The 24140-nt window shown below is 48.5% G+C and overlaps 2 protein-coding genes across 3 annotated transcripts; both read right to left on the bottom strand.

The window, feature by feature from the left end:
* Positions 1 to 508: 508 nt before the first annotated feature.
* Positions 509 to 14272, bottom strand: KARS1 (lysyl-tRNA synthetase 1). 2 transcript variants are annotated; one of them, XM_077310516.1, is made up of 14 exons: positions 14116 to 14272; positions 13768 to 13903; positions 13270 to 13435; positions 11583 to 11676; positions 8461 to 8647; positions 7981 to 8106; positions 7532 to 7651; positions 5349 to 5511; positions 5082 to 5255; positions 4687 to 4772; positions 3251 to 3336; positions 2600 to 2726; positions 1281 to 1424; positions 509 to 755 (listed from the first exon to the last, which is right to left on the bottom strand). In XM_077310516.1, the coding sequence occupies exons 1-14, from the start codon at positions 14184 to 14186 to the stop codon at positions 666 to 668; spliced, it is 1770 nt and encodes a 589-aa protein (XP_077166631.1). In that variant the 5' UTR covers positions 14187 to 14272; the 3' UTR covers positions 509 to 665. The 2 variants fall into 2 exon arrangements, with proteins under 2 accessions (XP_077166631.1, XP_077166630.1); XM_077310515.1 differs by having other exon boundaries at positions 14002 to 14197.
* Positions 14273 to 17931: 3659 nt separating this feature from the next.
* LOC143823840 (carbohydrate sulfotransferase 4-like) lies at positions 17932 to 21615 on the bottom strand. Its single transcript, XM_077310524.1, has 2 exons — positions 21305 to 21615; positions 17932 to 19778 (listed from the first exon to the last, which is right to left on the bottom strand). Exon 2 carries the CDS (start codon positions 19763 to 19765, stop codon positions 18548 to 18550), a length of 1218 nt encoding a protein of 405 aa, XP_077166639.1. The 5' UTR covers positions 19766 to 19778; positions 21305 to 21615; the 3' UTR covers positions 17932 to 18547.
* Positions 21616 to 24140: the final 2525 nt, after the last annotated feature.

Genomic DNA, 24140 nt, shown 5'->3' with positions numbered 1-24140 from the left:
CATCGTTCTCTCACAAGGTGGATTAGGTTGAGTGGGTGACTGGCCCAAAGTCAGCATCCGGACTTCCAAGACAGTGGGCATTTACACCTGGGACTTCTAGGCCCAATTCAGAAACCTCTACTGGCTGCTGATGAACAGAACCAAACAGTTGGGCCTAGCTCAGTCATGAAGTTTCAAGTCACCCCATGGCTGCTGGCAGGTCAGGTCCCAATTTTTTCTCCCCACAAAGGCCAGAGTAGCCCTGGAAATCACCACCACCGTTTTAATGACAGAAATGAAGGCCTGAGAAGCTGGAAATACTGTTGTAGTTGCCAAACAATGACAACTGAGGGCATACACCTCTTAATGCTGCAGGCATCTTTCTTTCTGCAAACCTGGGACTTTTCTCAGGATTGCAGAAAGATCTGTTGTCCATCCATGGTCACAATCTCTACCGTTAAGTAATGATTTGCCTTACTGACAGTCCCTCATTCGCACTGGGATTCAAGACAGATTATGCAGACAACACCATGGTAAGAATTAGATTTACTGATAACGATGATGTAAAGTCAATTCTATAGCAAAGAGGGGGGGAGGCAGAGATCTCCTTTATTCCTGACAGAGCAAATACCACTGCCTTGTGCCCCAAAGGTCTCATTCCTTCTCCTCTTCTGCAGGCTGGTGGGTTACACTGAAGTACCCTCCACAGGGGGCTCAGGCAGTGCCACCTCCTTCTTCTTGTCATCTGGTTTCATGGCTGGAAACAGCAGCACCTCCTGGAACAGAGAGGACATTGTTCAGAGCTGGCAGTCTCCTTCCCCAAAGAAGGTACCACCATCAGGGAGCTTGGCCAGAGAGGAAGGCATCACTAATTAGAAAACTGCTCTGCCACCTCTTTAGACCCACACCCCAAGCAGCTCACAAGAATCATAAAAACAAAATAAGCCATTCAAATCCACCAGTGAAAATCTAGAACAAGCGATCCCCTCTTAATCAGTCCTCATGCAAGATTATACAAGCAGCTTTTAAACAAGATTATACAAGCAGCTTTTAAAACCCAACTTTAATAGGCAAGAACCAGTACTTTGAATTGTACCCCCTTCCCCCCCCCAAAAAAAATTCCTTATTTATAACTACACAGAGATTTAGTGGAAAGAAGCATCACTCTACACCAGGAAACCAACCAGCCACCATAATAATTAGTGTGATATGACCCTGTATTTCCTAGGCCATTCAATACTCTCAACTGAACATACTCTGCCCCCTCAGCTCACTCCTCCATGCCCAGCAGGAATTCACACCTTAATGTTGTTTGAGTCAGTCAGGAACATGGCAAGGCGATCTATGCCCATACCCCAGCCAGCCGTTGGAGGAAGCCCATATTCGAGAGCTGAGCAGAAGTTCTCATCAATGAACATTGCCTCATCATCTCCAGCAGCTTTAGCCTAGATGAAGGGGAAAGAGGCAAGAGTCATCCCTGCCTGACAGCAAATGCATCAAAGCCCTCCCTCCTTGTCAGAGATTTGTACGAGATCACCAACAAAGCAAAGTAGCCCAGCTTGAGCAGAGAATGAAGGACAAAGTGTGTGTTCAGCACCATGGTTTTCTAAACATACCCTTCTAGCCCAGCCAGCAAAGGCCAGATTTCGAACAGAACAAATAGCTCCTAGTTTTGTAAAGGTAAATATTTTCCTGAATTTGCAGGAGATTAATGCCAGTGAGACAGTATGCTCACACACTGTAAATTCCTCTTGTCAGCCACAAGGTAGAAATGCTCTTAGGTAAGAACCAAGGGAACTGAAACGGCAGCATAAACTGCACTGAATATATGAAGCCAACTTATATGAAGTAAGATCATACATTCCTTTAGGCCAGTATTGTTGCCTGTGAAAGACAAAGGGTCTTAGCCAGTCTTCCTACAGACAATCTTAAAGGAGATTCAGCCTGGGCATTTTGACTCCATAGCACATGACTGACTGCCAAGCTGTGGGTACAAACAAGGACAAGGGCTGTCCAATGGGGTTCTGCTTATTTCTTTGTTCCTCCATGCCTTATGAAATGTCACACAGATTAACCCAATGCCCTCTGACGTATATGGCAGACACACTCCATTTGCAGCAAACTTTGGGGTGTAGGGCAGTGAGGGAACACCCAGAAGCAGTGCCTCAAGGTCAAACTCTGGTATCCATCCAAGAAAGAATGTTCAAGTGGGCCATGCCAGTTCCTAACACCATCCATGGTGAATTCTTTAGGGAAACAGAAACAGGCAGCTGTCCAAAAAGCACTCGAGAGGGAATAGCGTCCCCCGCCCCTACTCACAGTGCCAGAAAGTGACTCTCTAATTCATTGTTGGAAGAGGGAAGAAGGAAGCACTTTTTATTGAATCCACCTTCCATTGTTTGGCCCTCAACATCCAGCACCTTGAGTTTGGTCAAATTAGCATGCCTCCAAGAAAGAGATGTCTGTGCAGACTATACCCGTAAGGGGATAGAAGTACACGCATATGTCCCCTTCCCACCCCTCACACAACACTGGCTTGCTGAAATGTGCAAACTGCCCTCCATGTCTTCTCAGCCCATCTTGAACACTGTAGTTCAGTAGCGCAAGTCCCCTGTCACACCTTAGCCTGATCCTCAAAGAGCTGGCGTTGCCGAAAAGGGTCATTCAGCTCCGTGTAGGCATTGCACACTTCTTTCTTCATCACAAATAGCTCAAAGCGCTCCGTCAAGCCCTGCTGCGAGCGATGCCTGTGCAGATATGCATTGGGGGAGAGGATGGCAAGAGGGCCATGGTGACCTTGAAGCTCCCGCGCACCCCGCCCCCTGAGCTGAGCACACAATTCTGCACCAGCCTCTCCCGCCACATGCACACTTTGAGTGAAACATACAGATCTCAGACACACTGCCTGTATTGTCTCCACCTGCAAAATTCATTCTCCCTGTCCTTCACCCCCAAAATCTACCTCAACCTCCTACCACCCTGCTTAAGAAATTTCTGAAACATTCTCCACCAATTATGAACCCTATTTATTCATTTGATTTTTATACCACTCCCCCACACACACACCGAAGTGACCTCAAGGCAGTTTACAATAATAAAATGCTATAATAAAGCACAATTTAAAAGTCTTAATATAGAAAAAGAACCTGAAACAGCCAAGGTTTCCCACAACACACAACTCAAGTGAACTTCTCAAGAATTATAACCTTCATGCAGCCCCGTCTGACCCATTCATGCTTCTGAAAATGAAAGTATCTTGTCACATACTCACCATTTGGCCAAGGGACTCATGATCTGAGGATGATCGCAGATAAATGTGGGGCTGATGCACGTCACTTCTAAATACTCCCCAACAAGCTGGGGGGGGGGGGAAAGAGGGAGGACCTTTTAGTTGGGCTGGTGTTCCTCAGCCTCGGGCACAAGATGGTGTGACCTGGAGGCATGCATCTGCTCTGACAGCTTAACCACCTCCACTGCAGCCACTCAGCTCTGGCTGGGGAAGGGTAGAGCATAGAGTCAAGGCTACGCAGGTCCTAAAAGACCGAGCCACCACTTAGGAAGTCCATGGCTCTGTTCTGCCAGAAACATATAAGGTGATATAAAGCTACCCTTTGGGGAGGGACCACAGCCTTCGGGGAGGGCGGTATATAAATCTAAATAAATAAATAAAATAAAAGGTGGCCAGCTCTGTCCCTGGCATAAGGATTAGGTAGGGAGTGCTGTAGAACAGGACTAGTCAACCTGTGGTCCTCCAGATGTCCATGGACTACAATTCCCATGAGCCCCTGCCAGCATTTGCTGGCAGGGGCTCATGGGAATTGTAGTCCATGGACATCTGGAGGACAAAAGGTTGACTACCCCTGCTGTAGAAGACCTCTGCAGGAGGTCCTGGAGAGCCACTAACACTCCGGGTTGGGACTATGGAGCTCAAAAGACCAACAGCCTGAATCAGCATAAGGCAGCTCCAAGCCACATTTTCTCCCTCAGCACCCCAAAGCCAATAGGAGGATTACAGCTCAGCCCTCATTTACAAGGTTGTTGTAGGGATTATATAAGCTGGTGGGTGAAATGTTTTGAACCCCTGAAAGTATTAATGGGAGCAACTAGGCTAACAGGTAGGCACTGAATGAGAATGGAATGCAACAGAACATGCTCAGCCTGTCAGACCGGAAAGAGGCAGCTATCGCCACAAAAGGGAGGCACCTTAACTTCCTGGTGCCTGGCCAAAGAGTCCCCTGGATCAGTGTGACCTCCCCTCTGCAAAAAATGAGTCCCCAAGAACAGCCCTTTGTTACAGACCAAGGAGGTGACTGAGCTGCCACCTCCATCCCACCCAAGGTGGCTTGGTGAGTTCTTTTCTTTTGGCACCAGCCCAGAAAAGCAGCTTGAGGGGTGCTCCCACAGGCTAGATTAACTGGAGTCACAGAAGAAAGCAGGCTTCTATGTCTAGCCCCTTCCAGCCCCAGCACAGCAAGTGGAAATTTACTCCTACTTGCCCTCCTCTCTCTGCAGTAAGGGCAAAGGAAGGGTCACCGTCTCCCGATTCTGAGTCCCTAGACAAGGAGCTCCATCCAGCCTAGCCTCCAGTCCTCTTATAGGGAAGATAAAGGCTGACCAGCAATGGCTCTGAGCAGCTCTGGTCAGTTGGGATAGTCGGGAACCAATCTGGGTGCCTCTCTAGGAAGGCTTGGGCCCCACTCCACTTACCTTGTCAAGGAGCCTGGCAGTAGTCCGAGGGGGTGGACACTCAACCCCTCTCTCTTCACAGAGAGCATCAAAGAATTTGCGAGTCTCTGCGGACACAAAGCAAAACTATGACTGACACTATGGCATGCAACCCTTCCCCCAAAAAGAGCCAGATTCAGCAAGAACTTAGCACTGGGCATATCTGCCAGTTGGCCCAAACAGCAATGTACATAAAGAGCCAGGCCAACAACCTACCTGACTCCCTAGGAATGAACACACACAAAGGGCTCGAAATTCACCCCACCAATTTTACACTCAGGGAGCAGCAGCAAGTGCTGGCCTTATTTTCCTCAGCCAATAAGGGAAGCAGAGAGGAAGCACTGCAAGGGAGGCTGTGTTTGCTCTGCCCTCCTCACCTTCTGTCTCAAACTGGTCTGTCCCAGGGACCTTTACCCTCAGTACCCTTTCCAGCTCGCCCACCATGCTGATCCTCTGGAAGGGTGGAGTGAAATCTATTTCATACGCTGGGCCTTCAGGGCCTTCGGGGTGGTACGTGACCTTGTAGCCACCCGTGACATGCTTTACCATTCCTGCAAGAAAAAAGTTACACTTCATGCCCATACAGGCCAATCCGCTTTCCTCCTCAGATTCTCCTTTAAAAATCCCCACAGTGGGCCACCAACCTGAAAGCAGCTGCTCTGTGATCTCCATCAAGTCATAGTAATCTGCATAAGCCATATAAAATTCACAAGTCGTGAACTCTGGGTTGTGCGTTAAATCAATGCCTTCATTTCGAAACTGGCGCCCAATTTCATAGACCCGGTCCATTCCTCCAACCACTAGCATCTAAAATACATAAAGCCATTTGGTCTCTCCTTGTGAAGAGAAACAGAATCACTCACAGAAGGACTGCCTGATGCCAGGACATGCCTCGTATGAATCTGACTCCCAGATGGCAAGCCATCTCCTCCCCCAATCCACAGAACTCAACAAAAAGCATTGATAACACACAAGACCTCAATGCAAGGCTGAAGTGGGACGGAATCTGAGGTTTTTTCAGAGCATGTCAAAGAAGGATTGCTGGGATCTGGTTCTTGTGCACATGGACCATAGTCAAGGGAGTCTGAATTCTGCCAGTGTAGAAGGCTGTTCTGCCCCACCCCTCAAGAAGCAATCAAACAAGCAATGGAATCCACACAGTCCGGTGACCTCCATGTGTGGTTTGACATGCTCTGTGCTGTCACACTAAGTTACTCAAAGAAACCAACAGCAAGCCCTGACTGATGTCTACCTCTCCACCTGTGTCTCAGACTAGATATGTACCACGTCAGTTTCCTAGTGAGCTCTCCCACTTAGGGAAGATTCTGAGCCTCTATGCTGAGAGAGAAATGGACACAGATCTGACCTATGTTTGGAGGAACCATTGTGGATTTTCAGCAAACACAGAAGCACCTTTGGAATACAGCATTACACTTCTAATTTTTCAAAAGAAACGAGGAGATAATTTTGATTTAACATTTTATCTTATAGTTTGAGTCTAGCTCAGTGGAAATGGTCATAACTGACGATGGCCAAAGCATTTTTAAGCTGACCCTCTTTTTATTATGTACATGTTTACCAATCATAACCTTAAGTAGATCAATCTTTGCTCCATATTTATGACTGCAATTAATTTCCCGCTACTCCCTAAAGGAGAAGTATTAGGAAGAGGGAAGGTTATGATGTCTTTTAACCCCCCCCCCCACGCAATCCTTTTGCTAAGGCCATTCCTGTTGCCCAGATATTTCTTCACTGTCATCTCCTGCCCCTTGCCTCAGGAGGCACATCACTGGATGGCTCAGGAAGAGTCATCTGAAACTCAACCCCTCCAAGATAGAGGTCCTGTGGCTTAGCAGAAGGGGACAGGAACAGGCAGCGCCCCTCTCATGCCTGGATAGGGTGCAACTAACACCTGCACAGACTGCCAGGAATTTGGGGGTGATCTTGGATGCCTCACCATGGAGACTCAGATCACGAAAGTAGCCTGTACAGCACTTTTTCACCTGCACCAAGCTTGGCTACTAGCGCCCTACCTGTCCTTGGACCACTTGGCCACAGTGATCCATGCAACAGTCACTTCCAGACTGGACTCCTGTAACTTGCTCTATGCAGGCCTACCCTTGTCTTTGACCCAGAAACTTCAGCTGGTACAGAATGTGGCCACTAGTGTCCTTACTAGGACTCCTTGGAGGGCCCACATTCAGCCAGTGTTGCGGCAACTACTCTGGCTCCTGGTATGCTTCCGGATCAAGTTCAAGGTTCTGGTTTTAACCTTGAAGGCTATATGCGGCCTGAGTCTTACCTATCTGAGGGACTGCTTGTCTGCTTATGCCCCCCTGCAGGGCTCTTGTTCTGTGGGTAGGAATCTGTTGGTTGTCCCAGGCCCCCGGGATATCAGCCTGGTCTCAACCAGGGCCCTGGCCTTTTCGGCCTTGGCTCCAACCTGGTGGAACGAGCTCCCAGAAGAGCTGAGTGCCCTGACAGAGCTTCTAGGTTCCACAGGGTCTGCAAGGCACAGCTCTTGTTTGGTTGAGGCTGGGGGAGGTTGACTAGGGGGTTCTCCCACCCTATCCGAACATCCCCAGATTATAATTAAGATCTAATAACATTCTGGCTGGAATCAGCAGAGTTGGGTTAGGAAGATTATTGTCTGCCTTACGGTTTTATTCTGTAAGCCACCTTGAGGCGACATTGTCACGAGAGGCAGTGTATACATTTAAAAAATATATAAATTAATTAATACTGGGTGCATTTCGTGCCTGAGATGTCTCTGGCTGCCAAAGCATTATGTCAACCTGGTCAATGCCTGTTCACCCTGAGATCTCACCTTGTGGTAGAGCTCTGGTGCTATCCTCATGTACAGGTTCATGTCCAGTTCATTGTGGTAGGTGATGAAAGGCTTCGCCACAGCCCCACCAGGGATTACATTCATCATGGGAGTCTCCACCTAGCAAAGGGAGTGGAGGAAAAGCAACACTATGTATTCTCCTCCCAGCCAAACAGCAGGTCCCAGGGTTAGGGTTCTACAGAAAGGGTCTGGCACTCCGGGGTTTTGACAGAGAAAGTGCCAAGAGCAGAGAAGCATGAACTATTATCCTAAAAGCCCTTTGGCACGCAACATACACAAGACTTTAAAACCAAACACATAACAACAAAATCAGAGAAATCCACCAATAATTCCAATTGTGTTTACTTAGCCCAAAGCAGAATTGCTTTAGAACAGAACATGACATCCAAATCATGTACAAGCTGTCATGGGGGTAAAGAAATACTTACCTCCAAAAACCCCAGCTCATCTAGGAAATTTCGAACATACGTTATAATCTTTGCGCGGATAATAAACTTTTGCCTCACAAAATCATTAAGAATTAAATCCAGGTATCTCTGTCGAAATCTGGTTTCCTGAAAATAATGTCTAGATTTAGAAAAAGAAAAGGTGGCTTTTTATACCCTACTTTTCACCACCCAAAGGAATCCCAAAGTGGCTGACAAACACCTTTTCCTTCCCACCCCCACAACAGACAACCTGTGAGGTAGAGCTGACACAGCTCTAACAGAACTGCTCTGTGAGAACAGCTCTAAGAGAACTGTGACTAGCCCAAGGTCACCCAGCTGGCAGCACATGGAGGATCTACAGAATAGTCTGCCACTCTTAACCACCACACAATGCTGGCTCTCACAAAATAACATACTAAAGAAATAAAAGGGGATTGAGATATTCTTGAAATATCCCAGAAGGCTAGCTTACATAAATACCTTGTCTTTGAGCCCAAAATGAAGATGAGGAAGCATGTGGAGACATGGAGAAAGCAGGGTGATTTCAGAAGGAATTATGCTCAACTCCCCTTTCTTTGTCTTGCCAGGGTTCCCCTGAACGCCAATAATGTCTCCACGACGCAGTTTGTTGTTAATACACACATATTCCTCTTCGGATTTGTAGTTTCTGAAATCCCCAAAAAGGAAAGAAGTGACCTCTGGACTCGTAGGCATGTGTGTAGAGCCTAGCTTCTTTAAGGATAGAAATACAGGCCCTTTAAAGATTCTTCTCTTTACACCTCGGTTCAAATCAGCTCCTAACATGTTCACCCAAAAAGCAGCCATTCTAGCATGGCTATTAGTCTCACGTCTTCACTAGTGAGGACCAACACAAATAATTCATTCACATTTTTCTTTTGTAATACTATGACTTCTTCCCAACCACTTTCCTGCTTTGGATGTATCTGAACACATTCCTGGATGATGAAAAAATCAGATAAGAAAATAGTTTTGTTTAAACTCTGGTGTTGGAGAAAGCTTCTGCAGGTTCCAAGAACAGCAAAAATCACAAACAAGTAAATTCTACAGTGCATAAACCTGATATATGGCTGGTAGGCAAAATCGCAAAACTCCAGCTCACTTACTCTGGTCATATTATGTGATCCAATTCAATGAAAAAAAATTATGCTAGGATTGGTCAGTGGAAGCAGGAAACCAGCCTGACAAAGAATGTGGTGGTTAAATATGATCAAAATGGGCACCAGCCAGAACAATACACAACTAGAAGAAGCAGTGCAAGATCAAAAATCGTGGCGACAGCTGAACCATAGCATTGCCAAGCATCAGACACGACTGAGTGGCTAACAACATCACATCAAAAACATTCCACTGGCCTGTCTGTCCATACTGTTAATTTACAATTCTTTTGTCAGGGGCCATGTTCCCGTGCCCTGCCCCAAAGGGGAACATGCTTAGGGGGCTGATGAAGCTTTACAGGGCAGATCTCATGGTCACATGGCATCACCTAAATACACAGCAAAGTAGCCCCCACCCCACCTCGCAGCTGGCCACCAAAGATAGTGCAGTGTGCCCAGCATCCTGCTGCAGAAGGGAGTGGAGGAGCAGAGCTAGATGATTTGCTAATCCTCTCCAGTCCTGATATGCCCCTCACAGTTAGTGCAAATTGATGCCAGCAAATGGCCTGGTGTAGTTCTTTTCGACATCTTTATCTGCTCTCTGGCTCAGTGGTTTGGAGCTCTGGGCTAGGCTGTCATCAATATGGCAATTACACCCAGCTCTATCTCCTCATGGATGGCTGCCTGGACTCCCCCCTCCCCTGGAACCATTTGCTAGGTGTTTGGAAGCTGTGGCTGGGTGGCTTGAGCAGAGTCGCCTGAGACTCAACCCTTCCAATATAGAAGTCCTATGGCTGGGTAGGAAGAGGGCAGATCAGGAAGCACGGTTTACCTGTTCTGGCTGGAACACAACTGAACTAGATGAAACGTGCTACTGTTTTTTTTAAAAGTGAGCTACTAAGAAAGTGGAAAAATTTCATTCAATTATATTACACTCATTTGAATGATGTGACCCTTGCTATGTAATCTTGGCCCATAGACAGATGTCACTGGGACAAAGAGACATTATCAAGTCACTGGGACAAAGAGACATTAGAAGTTTCTTGGGAATGTGGATTTTTTAAATTTTATTCAATTTATTTATTGCCCCCCCCCAGTGGATCAGGCAGTTTGTGTGCATCACTCTTACAGTATATGTCATTTTTTTTTCAGAACCAGTCTGGTGGAATATGCTGTCAGTGGACAATTGGGTCCTGACGAAGCTATTATCATCATCATCATCGTCATCATTATTTAGATTTATTTCCCACCACTCCCAAATGGCTCGTGGCGGGTTACAATGTCTTAAAACCCCATTAAAACTCCCATTAAAAGACTTAAAACCATCACAACATGGCGGCGCAATAATAAGATCCCCCTCCTACCCCCCTTCCTAAAAGGGAGGGGGCGGAGGAGAATGAGGTCAGCAGTGTTCAAGAAGAAGCCCGGGGGAGAGCAGTCGATGTACCATGCCAGCCCCAGCCTCAACCGCAGACCTGGCGGAAGAGCTCTGTCTTGCAGGCCCTGCGGAATGTTGAAAGGTCCCACAGGGCCCGCAGCTCTCCCGGGAGCTCGTTCTACCAGGTATCAAAATTTCAAAATTCTGCAGGGTCTGTAAATGGTGCCACTCCACCATGCATATGGTTGCCAGAGCAAGCAAAATCAATAGATCTTCCCGTCACCCTAATGTAGGCTACCAGCATAGATGGCGTAATGACTCAGATGCAAGAACACAACCAAAAGATGAAAAATGGGGCACTCAGGGCTAAAGTTTTATGGCTCTACTATTTATGGTTTTATTAGAATTTATATTGATAGAGAATTTTAACATGCCGTACACCAGTGGTTCCCAACACCTGGTCCGGGGACCGGGACCAGTCCATGGATCAGTCGGTACCGGGCCGCTGCTCCTCCTCGTCCTCCTCCCCTGTTGCTGCCTCGGGGGCTGCCCTGCCACTCTGCCACCGGGTCATCTTTGGTGTTCTTCAGCGGCCGCCATGGCTGGGGCTCCCCCTTGGCGTGGCACTGTGCAGCTGCTGCTGGCAGCATCCCCCCCAGCAGGTGGCGGGAAATCAGGGGCGCCGGCAGGAAAGCAAGTGAAGCAGGGGCTCAGACGGCGACAGTGACGTACCTTGGCGAAAGACACCCCCCCCCCCTGGCCTCAGTAAAATTGTCAAGTGTTGGCAGGTCCCCGGTGATGAAAAGGTTGGGGACCACTGCCGTACACCACCCTGAGCCTATATGGGGGGAGGGGCATTTAGAAATCTCAATGCACAAGCTACAGAAAGAAATCTGAATCAACTTATGGTGAAACAGGAGCTAAATGAAAGGCAAATCATAAAAGCTTTCAATTTGGGATGACAGACCGTGGAGGCCTCTTAGGATGCCATGCTTGTAATTTATTTTCTTCTCCATTTTACCCAACCTCTTAGGACCCAAGAAAACAACAATTAAACCCACAATAATAATAGCTGCTTAAGCTCTTACAATCCTTCTAGTGATGGTTACCTGGAATTTGCCATAACCTGCAACTTAACTCCCTCTCCACGAAGATCGTAGAAGATCAGCTTCCCTCCAGAGACACGTTTTGCATGAATTCGACCTACAGGAAAAATTATAGTGGGATAAGGAAGTCTTTCCCACCTGCACAGAAGCAGAGCCACAGTAACAGGGATGGACAAAAATAGAAACAGCATCACTGGAGGAATGAAAATATCTATGGGAGAGCCTATAACTTAGTGGCAGAGCCCCTACTTATGCATGTAGAGGATCTCAGACAAAACCTTAGAGAGCTGTTGCTAATCCAGATACAACATAGAGCAACTATGTATGTCCTTGGTGTCATGGAAAATCTCCATCATATCACAGCCAAATAATTACAATCCTTCAAGGTTTTCAAGACAAAGAGATAAACAGGTGGTTTGCTATTCTCTGTCCCTGTATAGCAACCCAGCTGAAGGATTCACTTCAAAAAGGACATGGACAGAATTGAGAGGGTTCAGAAGAGTTATGAGGCTGTTCGTGGGCCTGGAGACCGAGCTCTGTGAGGAAAGGCTGAGGGACTTGGGAATGTTCAGCCTGGAAAAGTGGAGGCTGAGAGGGAACATGATTGCTAACTTTAAGTATTTAAAAGGTTGTCACAGAGGAGGGCAGGGAAAGGTTCCTGTTAGCAGCAGCAGAGGCTAGTAACCTGCAGTAATGGCTTTAAAACTAGAACGGTACTGGATATCAGGGGAAAAAAATATTAAGAGTAGTTCAGCAGTGGAATTGGTGAACTCCCCCTCACTGGCAGTCTTTAAGCGGCAGCTGAACAGATATTTATCCTGGTTGCTTTAGGCTGATCTTGCACTGAGCAGGGGGTTGGACTAGATTGCCTGTGTGGCCCCCTTCCAACTCTATGATTTCTGTGGCCATCTCTTATCCAAGTAGCAACCAGGGCCAACTCTGCTTAGTTTCTGACAAGATCAGATACCCTGGGACATTTTAGGTAATGCTTAAAAAAAACCCAAAACCTCTTATAGTGAAAACAGCCATGTTCAGATTAGCATCATATATCTCAAAGCATCTCTGTTACACCCTTGCCACAGGCCAGTCTCACAGAGCAGCAATAGTTCAATGGCTAGAGTAGCGATCCCCAACCTGTGGGCTGCGGACCACATGTGGTCCTTCAACAAATTGGAGGTGGGCCCCGAAGGACGACTTCTCTCCCCCCCTTTACTTCACCCCCCCCCGGCTCTTTACAACACACTTTCGGTGTCATTGTCTCCCATCACTCCCAGATGGGACTATCTCGTTGCAGAGAAACAAGCTCAGGGTTCCCATTGATTTGTCATTGTCATGAGTTAAAATTTCCATGAAAATAAAATGATCCTTATGTTCATTGTTGTGGTGTATCTGTATCTTATTTTGAAGGGATGTTTAAACATTACCATAGTGATCAGAGAGCGTTAGGGCAGTGGTTGAGAGTAGAGGAGTAAACTACCACCCCCACCGGGCCTCAGTAAAAGGCATTGAGTGTTCCCTGGCAAGTGATCCCTGGTGATAAAAAGGTTGGGGACCACTGGGCTAGAGCATGAGACTTCCACATGAAGTGCCACCACCCTCCCCTAGGGTGGCTATGCTTGTCTGTTTGTCCACCACATTAATCCACCATCATCCAAGTGAAGTCTGTCACATGTGAGAGGTAAGTCTTTACCTGCCACTCTTACTGTGACATCAGTCAAGTGATCACCTGCCTTCAGATGGCTGTACTTCTCTATAAAATCTGTAAGTGACAGATCCACGTGGAACTTGTGTGGGTAGGGATCTTCAGGAGTGCCTTTCAGCAGCTGGATGGCCTGGCTGCGGATCTTGTAATATTGCTGCCAGAACGAAGGGGACAACAATTCATTAAAACCTCAGCTAAACGTTGCATTATTGCACCATGACAGAAGTTGAAGAAGGAAGTAGGTTTCCACCCTTTGACAGAGCAGCAAAATCACGGGAAGAAATGCAGCAGGCGTTAAGATTTGCCCGCACAAACCCTCTGCCGTTCGCTCGCCTGCGAGCTGGGTTTTTACGCCCAGTCGGAGGGTTGGCTGCATCACCACGTGGCCGTGCTTTCTTCCGGCGAGTGGGGCCAGAGGCGGCCCTTCCCTGCCGGCCAGAGGTCGGCCCCTCACCCATCCCTCCCCTCCCGGCGACAGAGGCTCACGGTGGGGTCCAGGGCGTCCTCGTCGGCGGCTGTGCCCTCGGAGGCGGGCGGGGCCAGCAGCTTCTCGCTCTGCTCCTTCTGCTTCGCCTCCTTCTCGGCCATTTTCTTCTCGGCTTTCAAGCGCCGCTTCAGCTCGCTGCAAGAAAAGAGAAGCGCTCGCGTCAGCGCCCCCCGCCCGCCGCACAGGGAGCGAGCGAGCGAGCGAGCGAGCGAGGGAGGGACCGACAGACCGACCTCGGCTGCCCGCGTGGAGGCCGGCTGCAGCTGCGGAGCGGCAGAGCCCAGCCCGGGAGGGCCCCTAGCAGCCGTGCCCGGCCTAGCATGGCGGCGGCGGCGGCGCGGACTCACTTCTTGCTGAGGCGGGGCTCGGCCTGGTCCGCTTGCCCTGCGGGGAGCCCCGTCACGTCGGGCGTCGCCATCTTGCCGGCTGCAGAGGTCCCGGAAGCGGAAATCTGCGGAGGACGGGCGAGCGAGCGAGCTGATTGGCTGTAGCTGGGGAGGGGCGCGCCGTGCTGAGCGCTCTGGGCATGCGCTCAGGCGACGGCCGCTTCCGCCCCGGCGCTCTTCCGTGTCCGCCGACAAGGCGAGCCCCGTGCCTAGGGGGCCGCTGGCCGCACTGTTTTCGTCTAGCCTTCCAAAGTGTCTGGTGGTTTCCTCTCCGCCTCAGCATGAGAGTGGTTCGATTTGCGCCTCAGAGACCAGCAGGATTTGGAGGGCAATCCTGCAAAAACCTTGTTGGTCTATAAGGTGCTACTGGGCTGGAATGTGTCCTACTGCAGATCCAGGCAGCTACTCTCTGAAACGTGAGAACGACAACTGTGGCTTGAAGTCTTGTTTCCATGGTGAATGTCTCTGTCTTTAACAGCAACCCAAAGCAAGCAAGCATTGGATATACCCCAGCAAGAGGATTAAAGGCACCTAGTATTTTCCAGCTAGCTAGCTAGCTAAGAATTTGAAGGCACTGAGGTACTCACGCCTCTGTATGCAATCAATTCACTTGTTCTGTTTTATAGATGTTGGCGGGTTGTGGCCACTGTATCCTTTGTATGCTTAAATTCCAACTCATCTTCGTGTGCTGGGAAGCCCAAGTGCCCTTTACTCTCATCTCTGTCTTCTGCCTCCACAGTACTCCCAAGTGAGGCCGAACCAAAGTGGCAATCTGTTTTCTAGTCCTTTTATTTTTATTTATTTATTTATTATATTTATATACTGCCCTGCCCGAAGGCTCAGGGAAGTTTACAGGAAACAGGAAAAAGATACAGATAACATATGGTAATGACAGGTGATAACAGTAATAACCTTATAACAACAATAACCTTTACGTGATCATAACAATAACATTAGAGAGTGATGGAGCTGCAAAAGACTCAGCTCAACTCTTACTGGGACCCAGTGGGTTAGGCATATTAGTGGCAGTTGTAGTAGGGGGGGGGGCTTGGAGGCCAATTGGAAGGGATGGTTTGGGTCGACCTCAACCAAATACCTGGCAGAGGAGGTTCCCTCTTGCCCAGTTCATTACTGACTTCAGCTACTCATTAGCTGTGGCTGCAGCTCTGCCGGGCCTGGGGAGACTGGGAAATAGAGCTGAACATCAACCCAGATTTGATTTGGAACAGCTGTGTAAAAGGACAGATACTACAGGATGAAGTTGTGTGCCCCAAAAGTTGGTGCTGGGGAGGAATAATGAGAATTACAAACAGAGGTTTGATGTAGTTATTGTCACTACCCACAGGAAACTCAGCCAGATGTTTACCTTCTGACCCAACAGAGCAAAGTCCCAGAACATCAGGCACTTGATCAAAGTTGGTTTATTAGAAGGAACATAGAGGAACAGGTTTCAGTGGAGGTTCAACACAGCAAGGACCATTTGATGAAGACCATTTGAATAAAAGACCTATGGGTCTGTATATAACTTTAGGTTTCCGACCCTACAGTCAGGTGGGAAACCAGGCTCTCAGGGTAAATTGTTTGAAATTCAGAGGTGCAAATACTGGTAGGAGCCACACTGAGTTAACTCTCCAGCTGTCTCTCTACTAATCACTACAAGGGCTGTTTAACATTTCAAAGGGGAACACAGCAATACTGCTTGCCTCTTGCGGGGAGGCAAAGTGTAAATAGGAAAGAACTGGGGAGGGAGGAGTAGAGTGGAGGATCCCACCTCCAGCTCTGGAAAACTTACAATGATTGACAAAGAATCATCATATGGCTGTATTTGGATGTATGACACAGTTTACTAATTTAACAGAATTAATTTTTGCTTCATATTCCCACTGTCATGATGGTAGTCCATAGTCTGAGGAAGAGTGCTTGCTCTCGAAAACTCACACCTTGAATAAATCTTTGTTAGTCTTAAAGGTGCTACTGGACTCTGATTTTATAGTGATTGACATGGGCACATGACAAATATGCTGCCAAAATTAAAAGTGCTGCAGACATTGGATGTCATGCTTGTCTGTAACACACTGGAAATGAAGGTCCTCCAGCTTCCATAGGGTAGTAGCAGAGTCCCCCTGGCTTGCATGGTGTGGTTCTAGCCACAAGTATTTTGTTATCACTGTTGCATAACTACTCAATTCTGAACAACTGTAGAAGTGATGAGTGAACTGTGGGGGCTACTGTCTGGATTTGTGACAATGTCCTCGTTGTCCCATCCCCCCCAACGCAGAGTGTGGGGGAAAAGGTGTTGGGTGTGAGGGAGAGGATTTTCTTGTACAGGTTTTTCAAGGTCTCTTTGAAATATTAACTTTTGTTCAGGGATTCTGACTATTAGATCTGGTCAATTCATTGTAGGTGGATTAAAGAGAGTTTAGACACTGGAGATGAATGGCTGCGACAACTCCCAAAGAGGATTAATTTCCCTGTGCTGTTATGCATGGTAATTCATGCATAGATAATTTAAAGCAGGGTCAAGAGCTCCTCCTTTGAAAAGAAGCTGAGTTCATCTGCTTTAATAACTTTATGCAAAAAAAAAGATCATGTGGGATCCTCAGCTCAATAAAATAGTTATTGGGGGGGGGGGGAGAGACACTTTTATGTCAGTATAAAACAACCAGGAATGCAGTGCCTTCCTGTGGATTCTGCTTTGTCCTAGAAAACTGGTGTTGCCTAGCAATTGAGTGTTGATCTGGAGAAACTGGGATACATATACTGTCGACCTGGTAATGTCAGCCCATTTAATGGAGCACTCCTGCCTTTTTCCTTCTCCTACCACCGGTGGTGAGGTTTAAACTCCCCCATTCTGCATTCCACATGAGTGCTTTTGCCCCAGTGCACTGTTGGGTAATGTTCCTTGTGTGTTCTTTCCTTGTTCTAATGTTTGTGTCCTTGTGCCATTCTCTCCTGAACTCTCACCTTCACTTGAGGGTGACCCTGGGCTTTCTCAGGGACTTCCTTAGCCAAGGCTGAGACTGAGTCCCTGTGTCCTTGTGTGGTTGAGAATTAGCCTGCCTGGCAAAGACTAGTGTGTGATTAGAGCCTTATTTTGGTGAGGTGGGACACCCATTGTGCATAGTCAACCACAGCGTTGACATGTTTCCCAGTGAGTTCTCCTCAGGCATTATAGACATCTGGGGGAGGGTGTAGTTCATCTCTGGACAAAAATGCCTCTTTGCTGGAGACAGAAACAGGGAACCTTGGTTCAGTCCCACGAGACACATCAGAGCAAATTCTGCTGGATCAGACTCCTGAGTCCCTGAGCCCATTACCCTCAATCATGCAGGGTCCCTACTTCATGCAAAGATGAGTCTCAGTAATCTCCTGCATCGTCATACCCCTTGAGATTCTTAAGTGTTGAAATGTCCCCCAAATAACTGCTCAGCATGCTTGCCTGCCCAAATGCCTCTTATGCTTGTATGGGGCAAGCATTCCAGGGAAAAACCCAATGATCCCATGTAAAGGGTGTTCCAGCTGTGAAGAGCAAACACATGATGTGGTGCAGCCAGCCTCAGGGGGTCCCTAGTGCATTCTGTCCCTAGTGGAACAGGGCAATCCTGTGTTCTCTAGTGTCATGATCCTGGCATTCACGGGGGCTTCCACTGGCTGGTCCAGTTGCAGAATTTCTGTCTGGCTAATGGATGCAGCCACATCCTTCACCACAGGCAGGCATCTGATGGGGAGCTGTCTACTGCATCCACATCATCCCCATCAACAGCAGCGTTCCTGACGTAGGTTTGCCTCATGTTTATTAATATTAATTTCAACTCTTATTTTACTGTTTCTCAAAACGGCCTGAGGCTCAACAGAATCAAAAAAACACAGCATATGTTTATTAAGTGTCTCCTGTTGGTTGGTTGGTGAAATGCAAAGTAAACTAATCAGTTCACCTTGTTTGCCAAAGAGACAGCCAAGGAGTTAACTGTTGTGTTCAAATCCCTTAATACAAAAGGATTCAGAAATCCCACACCTCAGATTTCCAGGTTTAGGTCTGACAGGACACTCAGTCTGATCCCCCTTCCACAATATTTTCTAGACAATAGGTGCCACCCGGGAACAGTGTCTGCACTTGTGACCTAGTTTGGTGTCATGGTTAGGAGTGCGGACTTCTAATCTGGTGAGCCAGGTTTGATTCTGCACTCCCCCGCATGCAACCAGCTGGCTGACCTTGGGCTTGCCGCAGCACTGATAAAGCTGTTCTGACCGAGCAGTGATATCAGGGCTCTCTCAGCCTCATCCACCTCACAGGGTGTCTGTTGTGTGGAGAGGAAAGGGAAAGCGACTGTAAGCCACTTTGAGACTCCTTTGGGTAAAGAAAAGCGGCATATAAGAATCAACTCTTCTTCTTTTAGTTGGTTCTTGCCTGCAGCAGAGCCTGGCATGGCAGGTCCTGGTCCTGAAAGGTCCAGCTCCTGGAAGCAGGAGATGACCCTGCTGAGCTCAGTTGAGCACGCAAGAGGTTCAAAGACATGTTTGTCTGTTCTACCTCAGACCTTACCAGTTTGTAGCCCAGGACCCCCATGGCTTCATTGCACATGGCCTGCAGCTTTGCCACTTTGGGATAAGGAAGTGTCTTTCTCCAGGCCTGGGACACATTAATCGCATCCCGAGACCCAACATCAAAGGCCCCTGTGCCAAGGCCATGCCCATGGGTGATGTTGTGCACCCAGGCCTTGAGGCGTGGAGGGAAGCGGAGCCCTGCAAAATGGTACAGCTGGACAACCAGGGCCAGGGGATCCTGGACAATATCTTCATAGCGTACCAGTAAGTAGCGGCCCTGGAGGAGGCTGGGTAGGGCACAGATGCCTTGGGTATAAATCTCAAGGTGGCTTTTGCAAATCTCCCGCATTACTGCATAAGATTCTATTTCCTTCAGGCCACCCTTGTGTCCCACCACAATGTTGCTGTCCTGGGCCAGCTGGCCGGCTGTGTGCTCACGGGAGTGGAAAACAGCCCTGGGGTCCCGGACCAAGTGAATGATCTTGAGGGTCAAGGAAGGGTCATGGAAGAGAGAGTAGAGTGCCTTGAGGCTAAAGAGCCGGACTTCCTTCAGGACCACGTGGCTGTAGGTCTGGCAGGCCTCGGATACCTTGACGAAAGGATACTTGCCACAGAGAGTCTTGCAGGCCCTTTTAGGGATGATGTCACTGCGCTGGAACAGGTTGCACACTGGGGGAGAACACAGTGCTCGGCTGGCCTCCCACTGAAATAGTGATGTTTGGTTCCTCTGCTCAGGCAGGTAAGCATCAAAGACAGACATGTCACACTTGAAGACAGACCGGACAAGGTCTCGGACTGCCATTTGCAGTGCCTTGGCACTACTCTGGTGCATGGTGACCCAGACATGCCAGGCCGGCTCCATCAAGTAGAAAACATCTGGATGTTGGCTGAAGAGCTGGCCAACAAAGGAGGACCCTGACCGCCAGGAGGAGAGGATGAGGATGTGTGTCTGGGCTGGCTTTTCCTCCTGGGGGCTGCCACAGTTGTGAAGCTGAGAGAAGCAGATGAGAGCTGTCGCTGGCAGGGCCAGGATCACAAGCACCTTCCTCCAAGTTATCTTCAGCATGGCAGTTGGGAGCCTGGGAGGGGGAGAGAGAGAATGCCAAAGAGTTCTGAGCCAGTGCAGCTGCCCATGCCCAGCTGCTCTGGGCATGGTCAACTCTCCACCGTAACTATTATGGCAGTCTAGGGGGTGGCAAATGGCAGCTCCTGCTATAGTGGCATGTCTAGCTGCAGAAACCAGGCTAAAAGGCCAGCCTACCCTGTAGCCTGACACCAGGAATGAGACCCACTCAAAACCTGAGTCCATGCTGTTGTCTCCAAGATGACCTAATCCAGTCTTGGCCCACTTGTTGATAAAGATGGAAGATCAGCCTGGGGAGATGTACAGGCAAACAAAATGTTAAGCTACAGGAAGCAAGGGTTCTCTTTGGCCTGATGTGTGGCCCATCTCAGGGATTCTTGGATTGGGCTGCTCATTGAGCCGGTCTGAGAAGGGGATGTGGGTCCTAAGCTGCCCCTGAAGGCACCACTAGGCCCTCACTGCTGCCTTTGTTGGTCCGGTGGAGATCTGGCCGTGGGTACTAAGTGGGGGGGGGGGTTGCGTGTGCAGCTGTTGGCACTGGTGCTGTGGGTTGGGCGCTCCTGGTCTTGGCTGTACACGCCCCCACCCCCCAAGCAAGAGAGACAACAGAAAGTCGTTTCAGCTGGGGCACACACCCAAAAACCCCTGGGACAATGGGCAATATGCTACTCTTTTGCACTGGTGCTCTGGAAAGGAAAGAAAAAACACTTTCCTTTGGAATCTAAGGTGGAAAATGTTTTCTGTGTGCAAGCAGCCAAAATTAAATTAAACCAGGGCTTTAATAAACTAGCACTCAACAGGTGTTCAACATTGTAATTAAATCCTGCCCCTCCCACTGGCTGCAAGTGAAGAATGAAGATGTCACTTTTGTACTCCAGTCAAGGCAACTGTTTTATGGGTATATTTATGAGAATGGCATACACTGTGCTGATCTTAGGCATATATTTGGATAAGCCATTGTTCTTGCTGGGCTCCAGCCAAGTCTTTCCTCTTTGTGGTGGTTTCTGTTTGACAGTGCTACATTTTTAAGGGATTCTGAAAGAAACCTAGATTCGGGGATTTAATGTTGCCTGCAGAAATCAAATTGGACAGTTTGCTGTGGTGAATGCTGGAAGTGGGTTCTGATTCCCCACTGGACCATGAAGTCCACCTTGGCCCTTGGGACCATCTCATCGCCACACCAGTGACTACTCACAGCTTGATCTGGAAACTGCTCTTTTTCTGAGTAGAAAGGAAAGGAATGCTTGTGCCATTCTAACATGATTCAACCTACACAAACTGATGCTCCCTCCCTCCAGAGAATGCAAGCCATGCCAAACCTTACCACCCCACTGATCCCAAGCAGCCTGCAAGCTTTAACTCACACTCTCTGTGGTGGTGCCCAGTAAAGGGGGGCTCACTGTCCCCTTTCACCCAATGCCTGCACACACATTCTTATGCAATCACTCATGCAGGTTTTGTAGGCAAGCACAGAGAACCCCCACCCCCCATATGCTAGCTTCAAGCCCACTTCTTACTTACCTGTGATGTTTTCCTCCACCACCCTTCTGCTCTGTGTACCTGTGGAGACTCTTGGTCTGCCTGCCACAAACAGCAAGAGCACGTCCCGTCTGGGGGCTGATAGAGTGCAAGTCAGTGGTGCTGGAGCAATGGCAAGGAAGAAAACCAGCCTCCTGAGAGGGGAGGCGGGAAGGGGCAGGGTGAAGAAAAGCTGGGCTCCTCCTCGAGGGAGAGGCCGCTTGTGGCCTTGTGGAGGGATGGCTGCCCAAGCAGCACCAGCCAGATCACAAAGGCACCGCTGGCTGGCATTCCATGGTCTCCTGCATGGCCTCCTGGTGGCAGAGGTTTGGCAAGGCTCAGGGTTCTGAGTTCTGTCCCACTGAAAGAGAAGAGCCAGGGAGGCAGGCTGGTGGCAAGAGTGCCAGCCCATTTCTCCCTCCAGCCACGGCACCAAGCCTCTGCCTCCCACAAAGGTGGCGGGAGTATCTACTCCATGTCATCCTCTGCCTGCTGACTTGCCCCTGTGCTTGTTGCTTGTGGCACTTGAATGGTCCAGAAGCAGGCAGCTGACTGACCAAGGTTTACTGTTGGCCTTGTAGAGCAGCCTTTCAGCATGAGGCACCTTGGAGCAGAGGCAGTAGTAGTGCGCTGAGAACAGGGAAGGCCTTCCCTTGGAAGCTAGCCATTGCCCAAGCAGGCAGGAGTGGGGACCTGAAAAAAAAAAAGCTCTGGAGGGAAAACTGCAGGGCAGATGGAGGTTTAGAAGAAGAGTTGGTTCTTTTCTGTCCTGGCGCCCGCATGGTGGAATAAGCTCCCAGGGGAGATCAGGGCCCTGATGGAGCTAAAACAGTTCTGGAGGACCTGCAAAAGGGAGCTCTCCCTCCAGGCATTTGGTTGAGACCAGGCATAACCAACAACATCTACAGGGCCCCTGCCCCCTCCCTCCCCCCAGAAATCCATCAAGGTGTTTTGTTCCTGGACCTGTTTGTACTATTACTGTTATAATGTTATACGGTTTCCACTTTTATTATCAGTTAGTAATATTAATATTATAGTTACTTATATGTATGGATTGTTTCTTGTATAGTTCTAAGTTCTATGTAGGGAGGGTTGTATATAAACACAATAAATAAATAAATAAGCCACTTTTCTCTACCCAGTACTCTGGGTAGAGAGCCAGTTTGGTGTAGTGGTTAGGAGTGTGGACTTCTAATCTTGCACACCAGGTTCGAATCTGCACTCCCCCACATGCAACCAGCTGGGTGATCTTGGGCTCGCCACGGCACTGATAAAACTGTTCTCTCAGCCTCACCCACCCCACAGGGTGTCTGTTGTGAGGAGAGGAATGGGAAGGCGACTGTAAGCCGCCTTGAGCCTCCTTCGGGTATGGGAAAAGCGGCATATAAGAACCAACTCTTCTTCTTCTTCTTCTTCTTCTTCTTCACCAGTCCTTCAGGCTATCCCTGGTCCCCTCCTTGGGTAATGTCACTATGTTGGGTTGGTCAATGTGTTTATGTATTAGGATGATTTTTATGTATTAGGAGTTTTTATTGGGGGGTTTATATGCTGTTACTAAATCTAAATAATAATAATAATAATAATAATAATACTAATAATAATAATACCCAAAGGTATCTCAAAGCACTTTCCCTTTCATCTCCCCACAACAGACACCCTGTGAGACAGGTGAGACTGAGAGAGCCCTGATATTACTGCTCGGCCAGAACAGCTCTATCAGTTCTGTGGTGAGCCCAAGGTCACCTAGCTGGCTGCATGTGGAGGAGTGGGGAATCAAACCCAGCTCACCAGATTAGAAGTCTGCGCTCCTAACCACTACACCAAGCTGGCTTTCCTTCTAACTGCATGATGTGGTTCTGATGTAAATTAGGCCTGCATGTGTGTGATTTGACCTAAAATATTTATTATTTTATTATTTGTATATATACTACCCTCCCTTGTGGCTCAGAGCCATATACACAAACTTCCATAATACAGTACAGTTTCTTGACTATCTTCCCCAGAAACACAAGATGCATGATGGGGGGGTAGCTATTGCTGCCCTCCCCCCCACACACACATCTGCCCTCTCCCTTCAGGCATCAAGAGGGGAGGATCACCATGCTCAACTGGGTGTTTCAGCAGAAATATTTCCAGCAGTGGTTTCCCCAAGGCAGAGCATTTTAACCCAAGCCCACACAAGACCCATGGAGAGAAAGGTCTTTCTCACCCCTTGAGGTGTTTTACCTGGAAATGCCAGGGCCAAAACTTTGGGCCTCAACATGCACAGCAGGACCTCTAGTGCGGGACTTTTGCCCTAAGAATCCAACACCAACCTGGTAGCCCAAAGGCCAAGAAGGAGTGGCCACAAGCATATTGCTTATGATATGGGGAAAGGAGAGTGCTGGTGGGCTGCTCTCCAGCCCTAGGACAGAACGGGCCTCCATGCTTGTCTTCCGCCACCCCCATTGTATCCCTGCAGCACCATGGAATGCTGAGGAGATCACCAACACAAGAGAGAAAAATTGTGTCTGAAACAGGACAATTTTAGATGTAATGAACAAATTTAGAATCACAATTTTAGAGTTGGAAAGGACCTCCAGAATCATCTAGTCCAACCCCCTGCACAATGCAGGAACTCACAACTACCTGCCCACCCATGGTGACCCCAATTTCATGCCCAAGTGATTCTTCCACCAAACATCTCCAGAATCCAGCCTGGCCTGGAGGAAATTCACCTACCATCCAACAGTGGCAATTAGCAATTCTCTGGGTATGCAAGGAAGGGCTACAAGAGACAAACACTGGAACATCCCTTCCTGCCCACCTACTCACAATCTGCCTAAGTTAATAAAATCAG

The sequence above is a fragment of the Paroedura picta genome, chromosome 14 (assembly GCF_049243985.1).
Source record: "Paroedura picta isolate Pp20150507F chromosome 14, Ppicta_v3.0, whole genome shotgun sequence".
Classification (NCBI taxonomy): domain Eukaryota; kingdom Metazoa; phylum Chordata; class Lepidosauria; order Squamata; family Gekkonidae; genus Paroedura; species Paroedura picta.
This window is presented reverse-complemented; position numbering and strand designations above follow the sequence as displayed.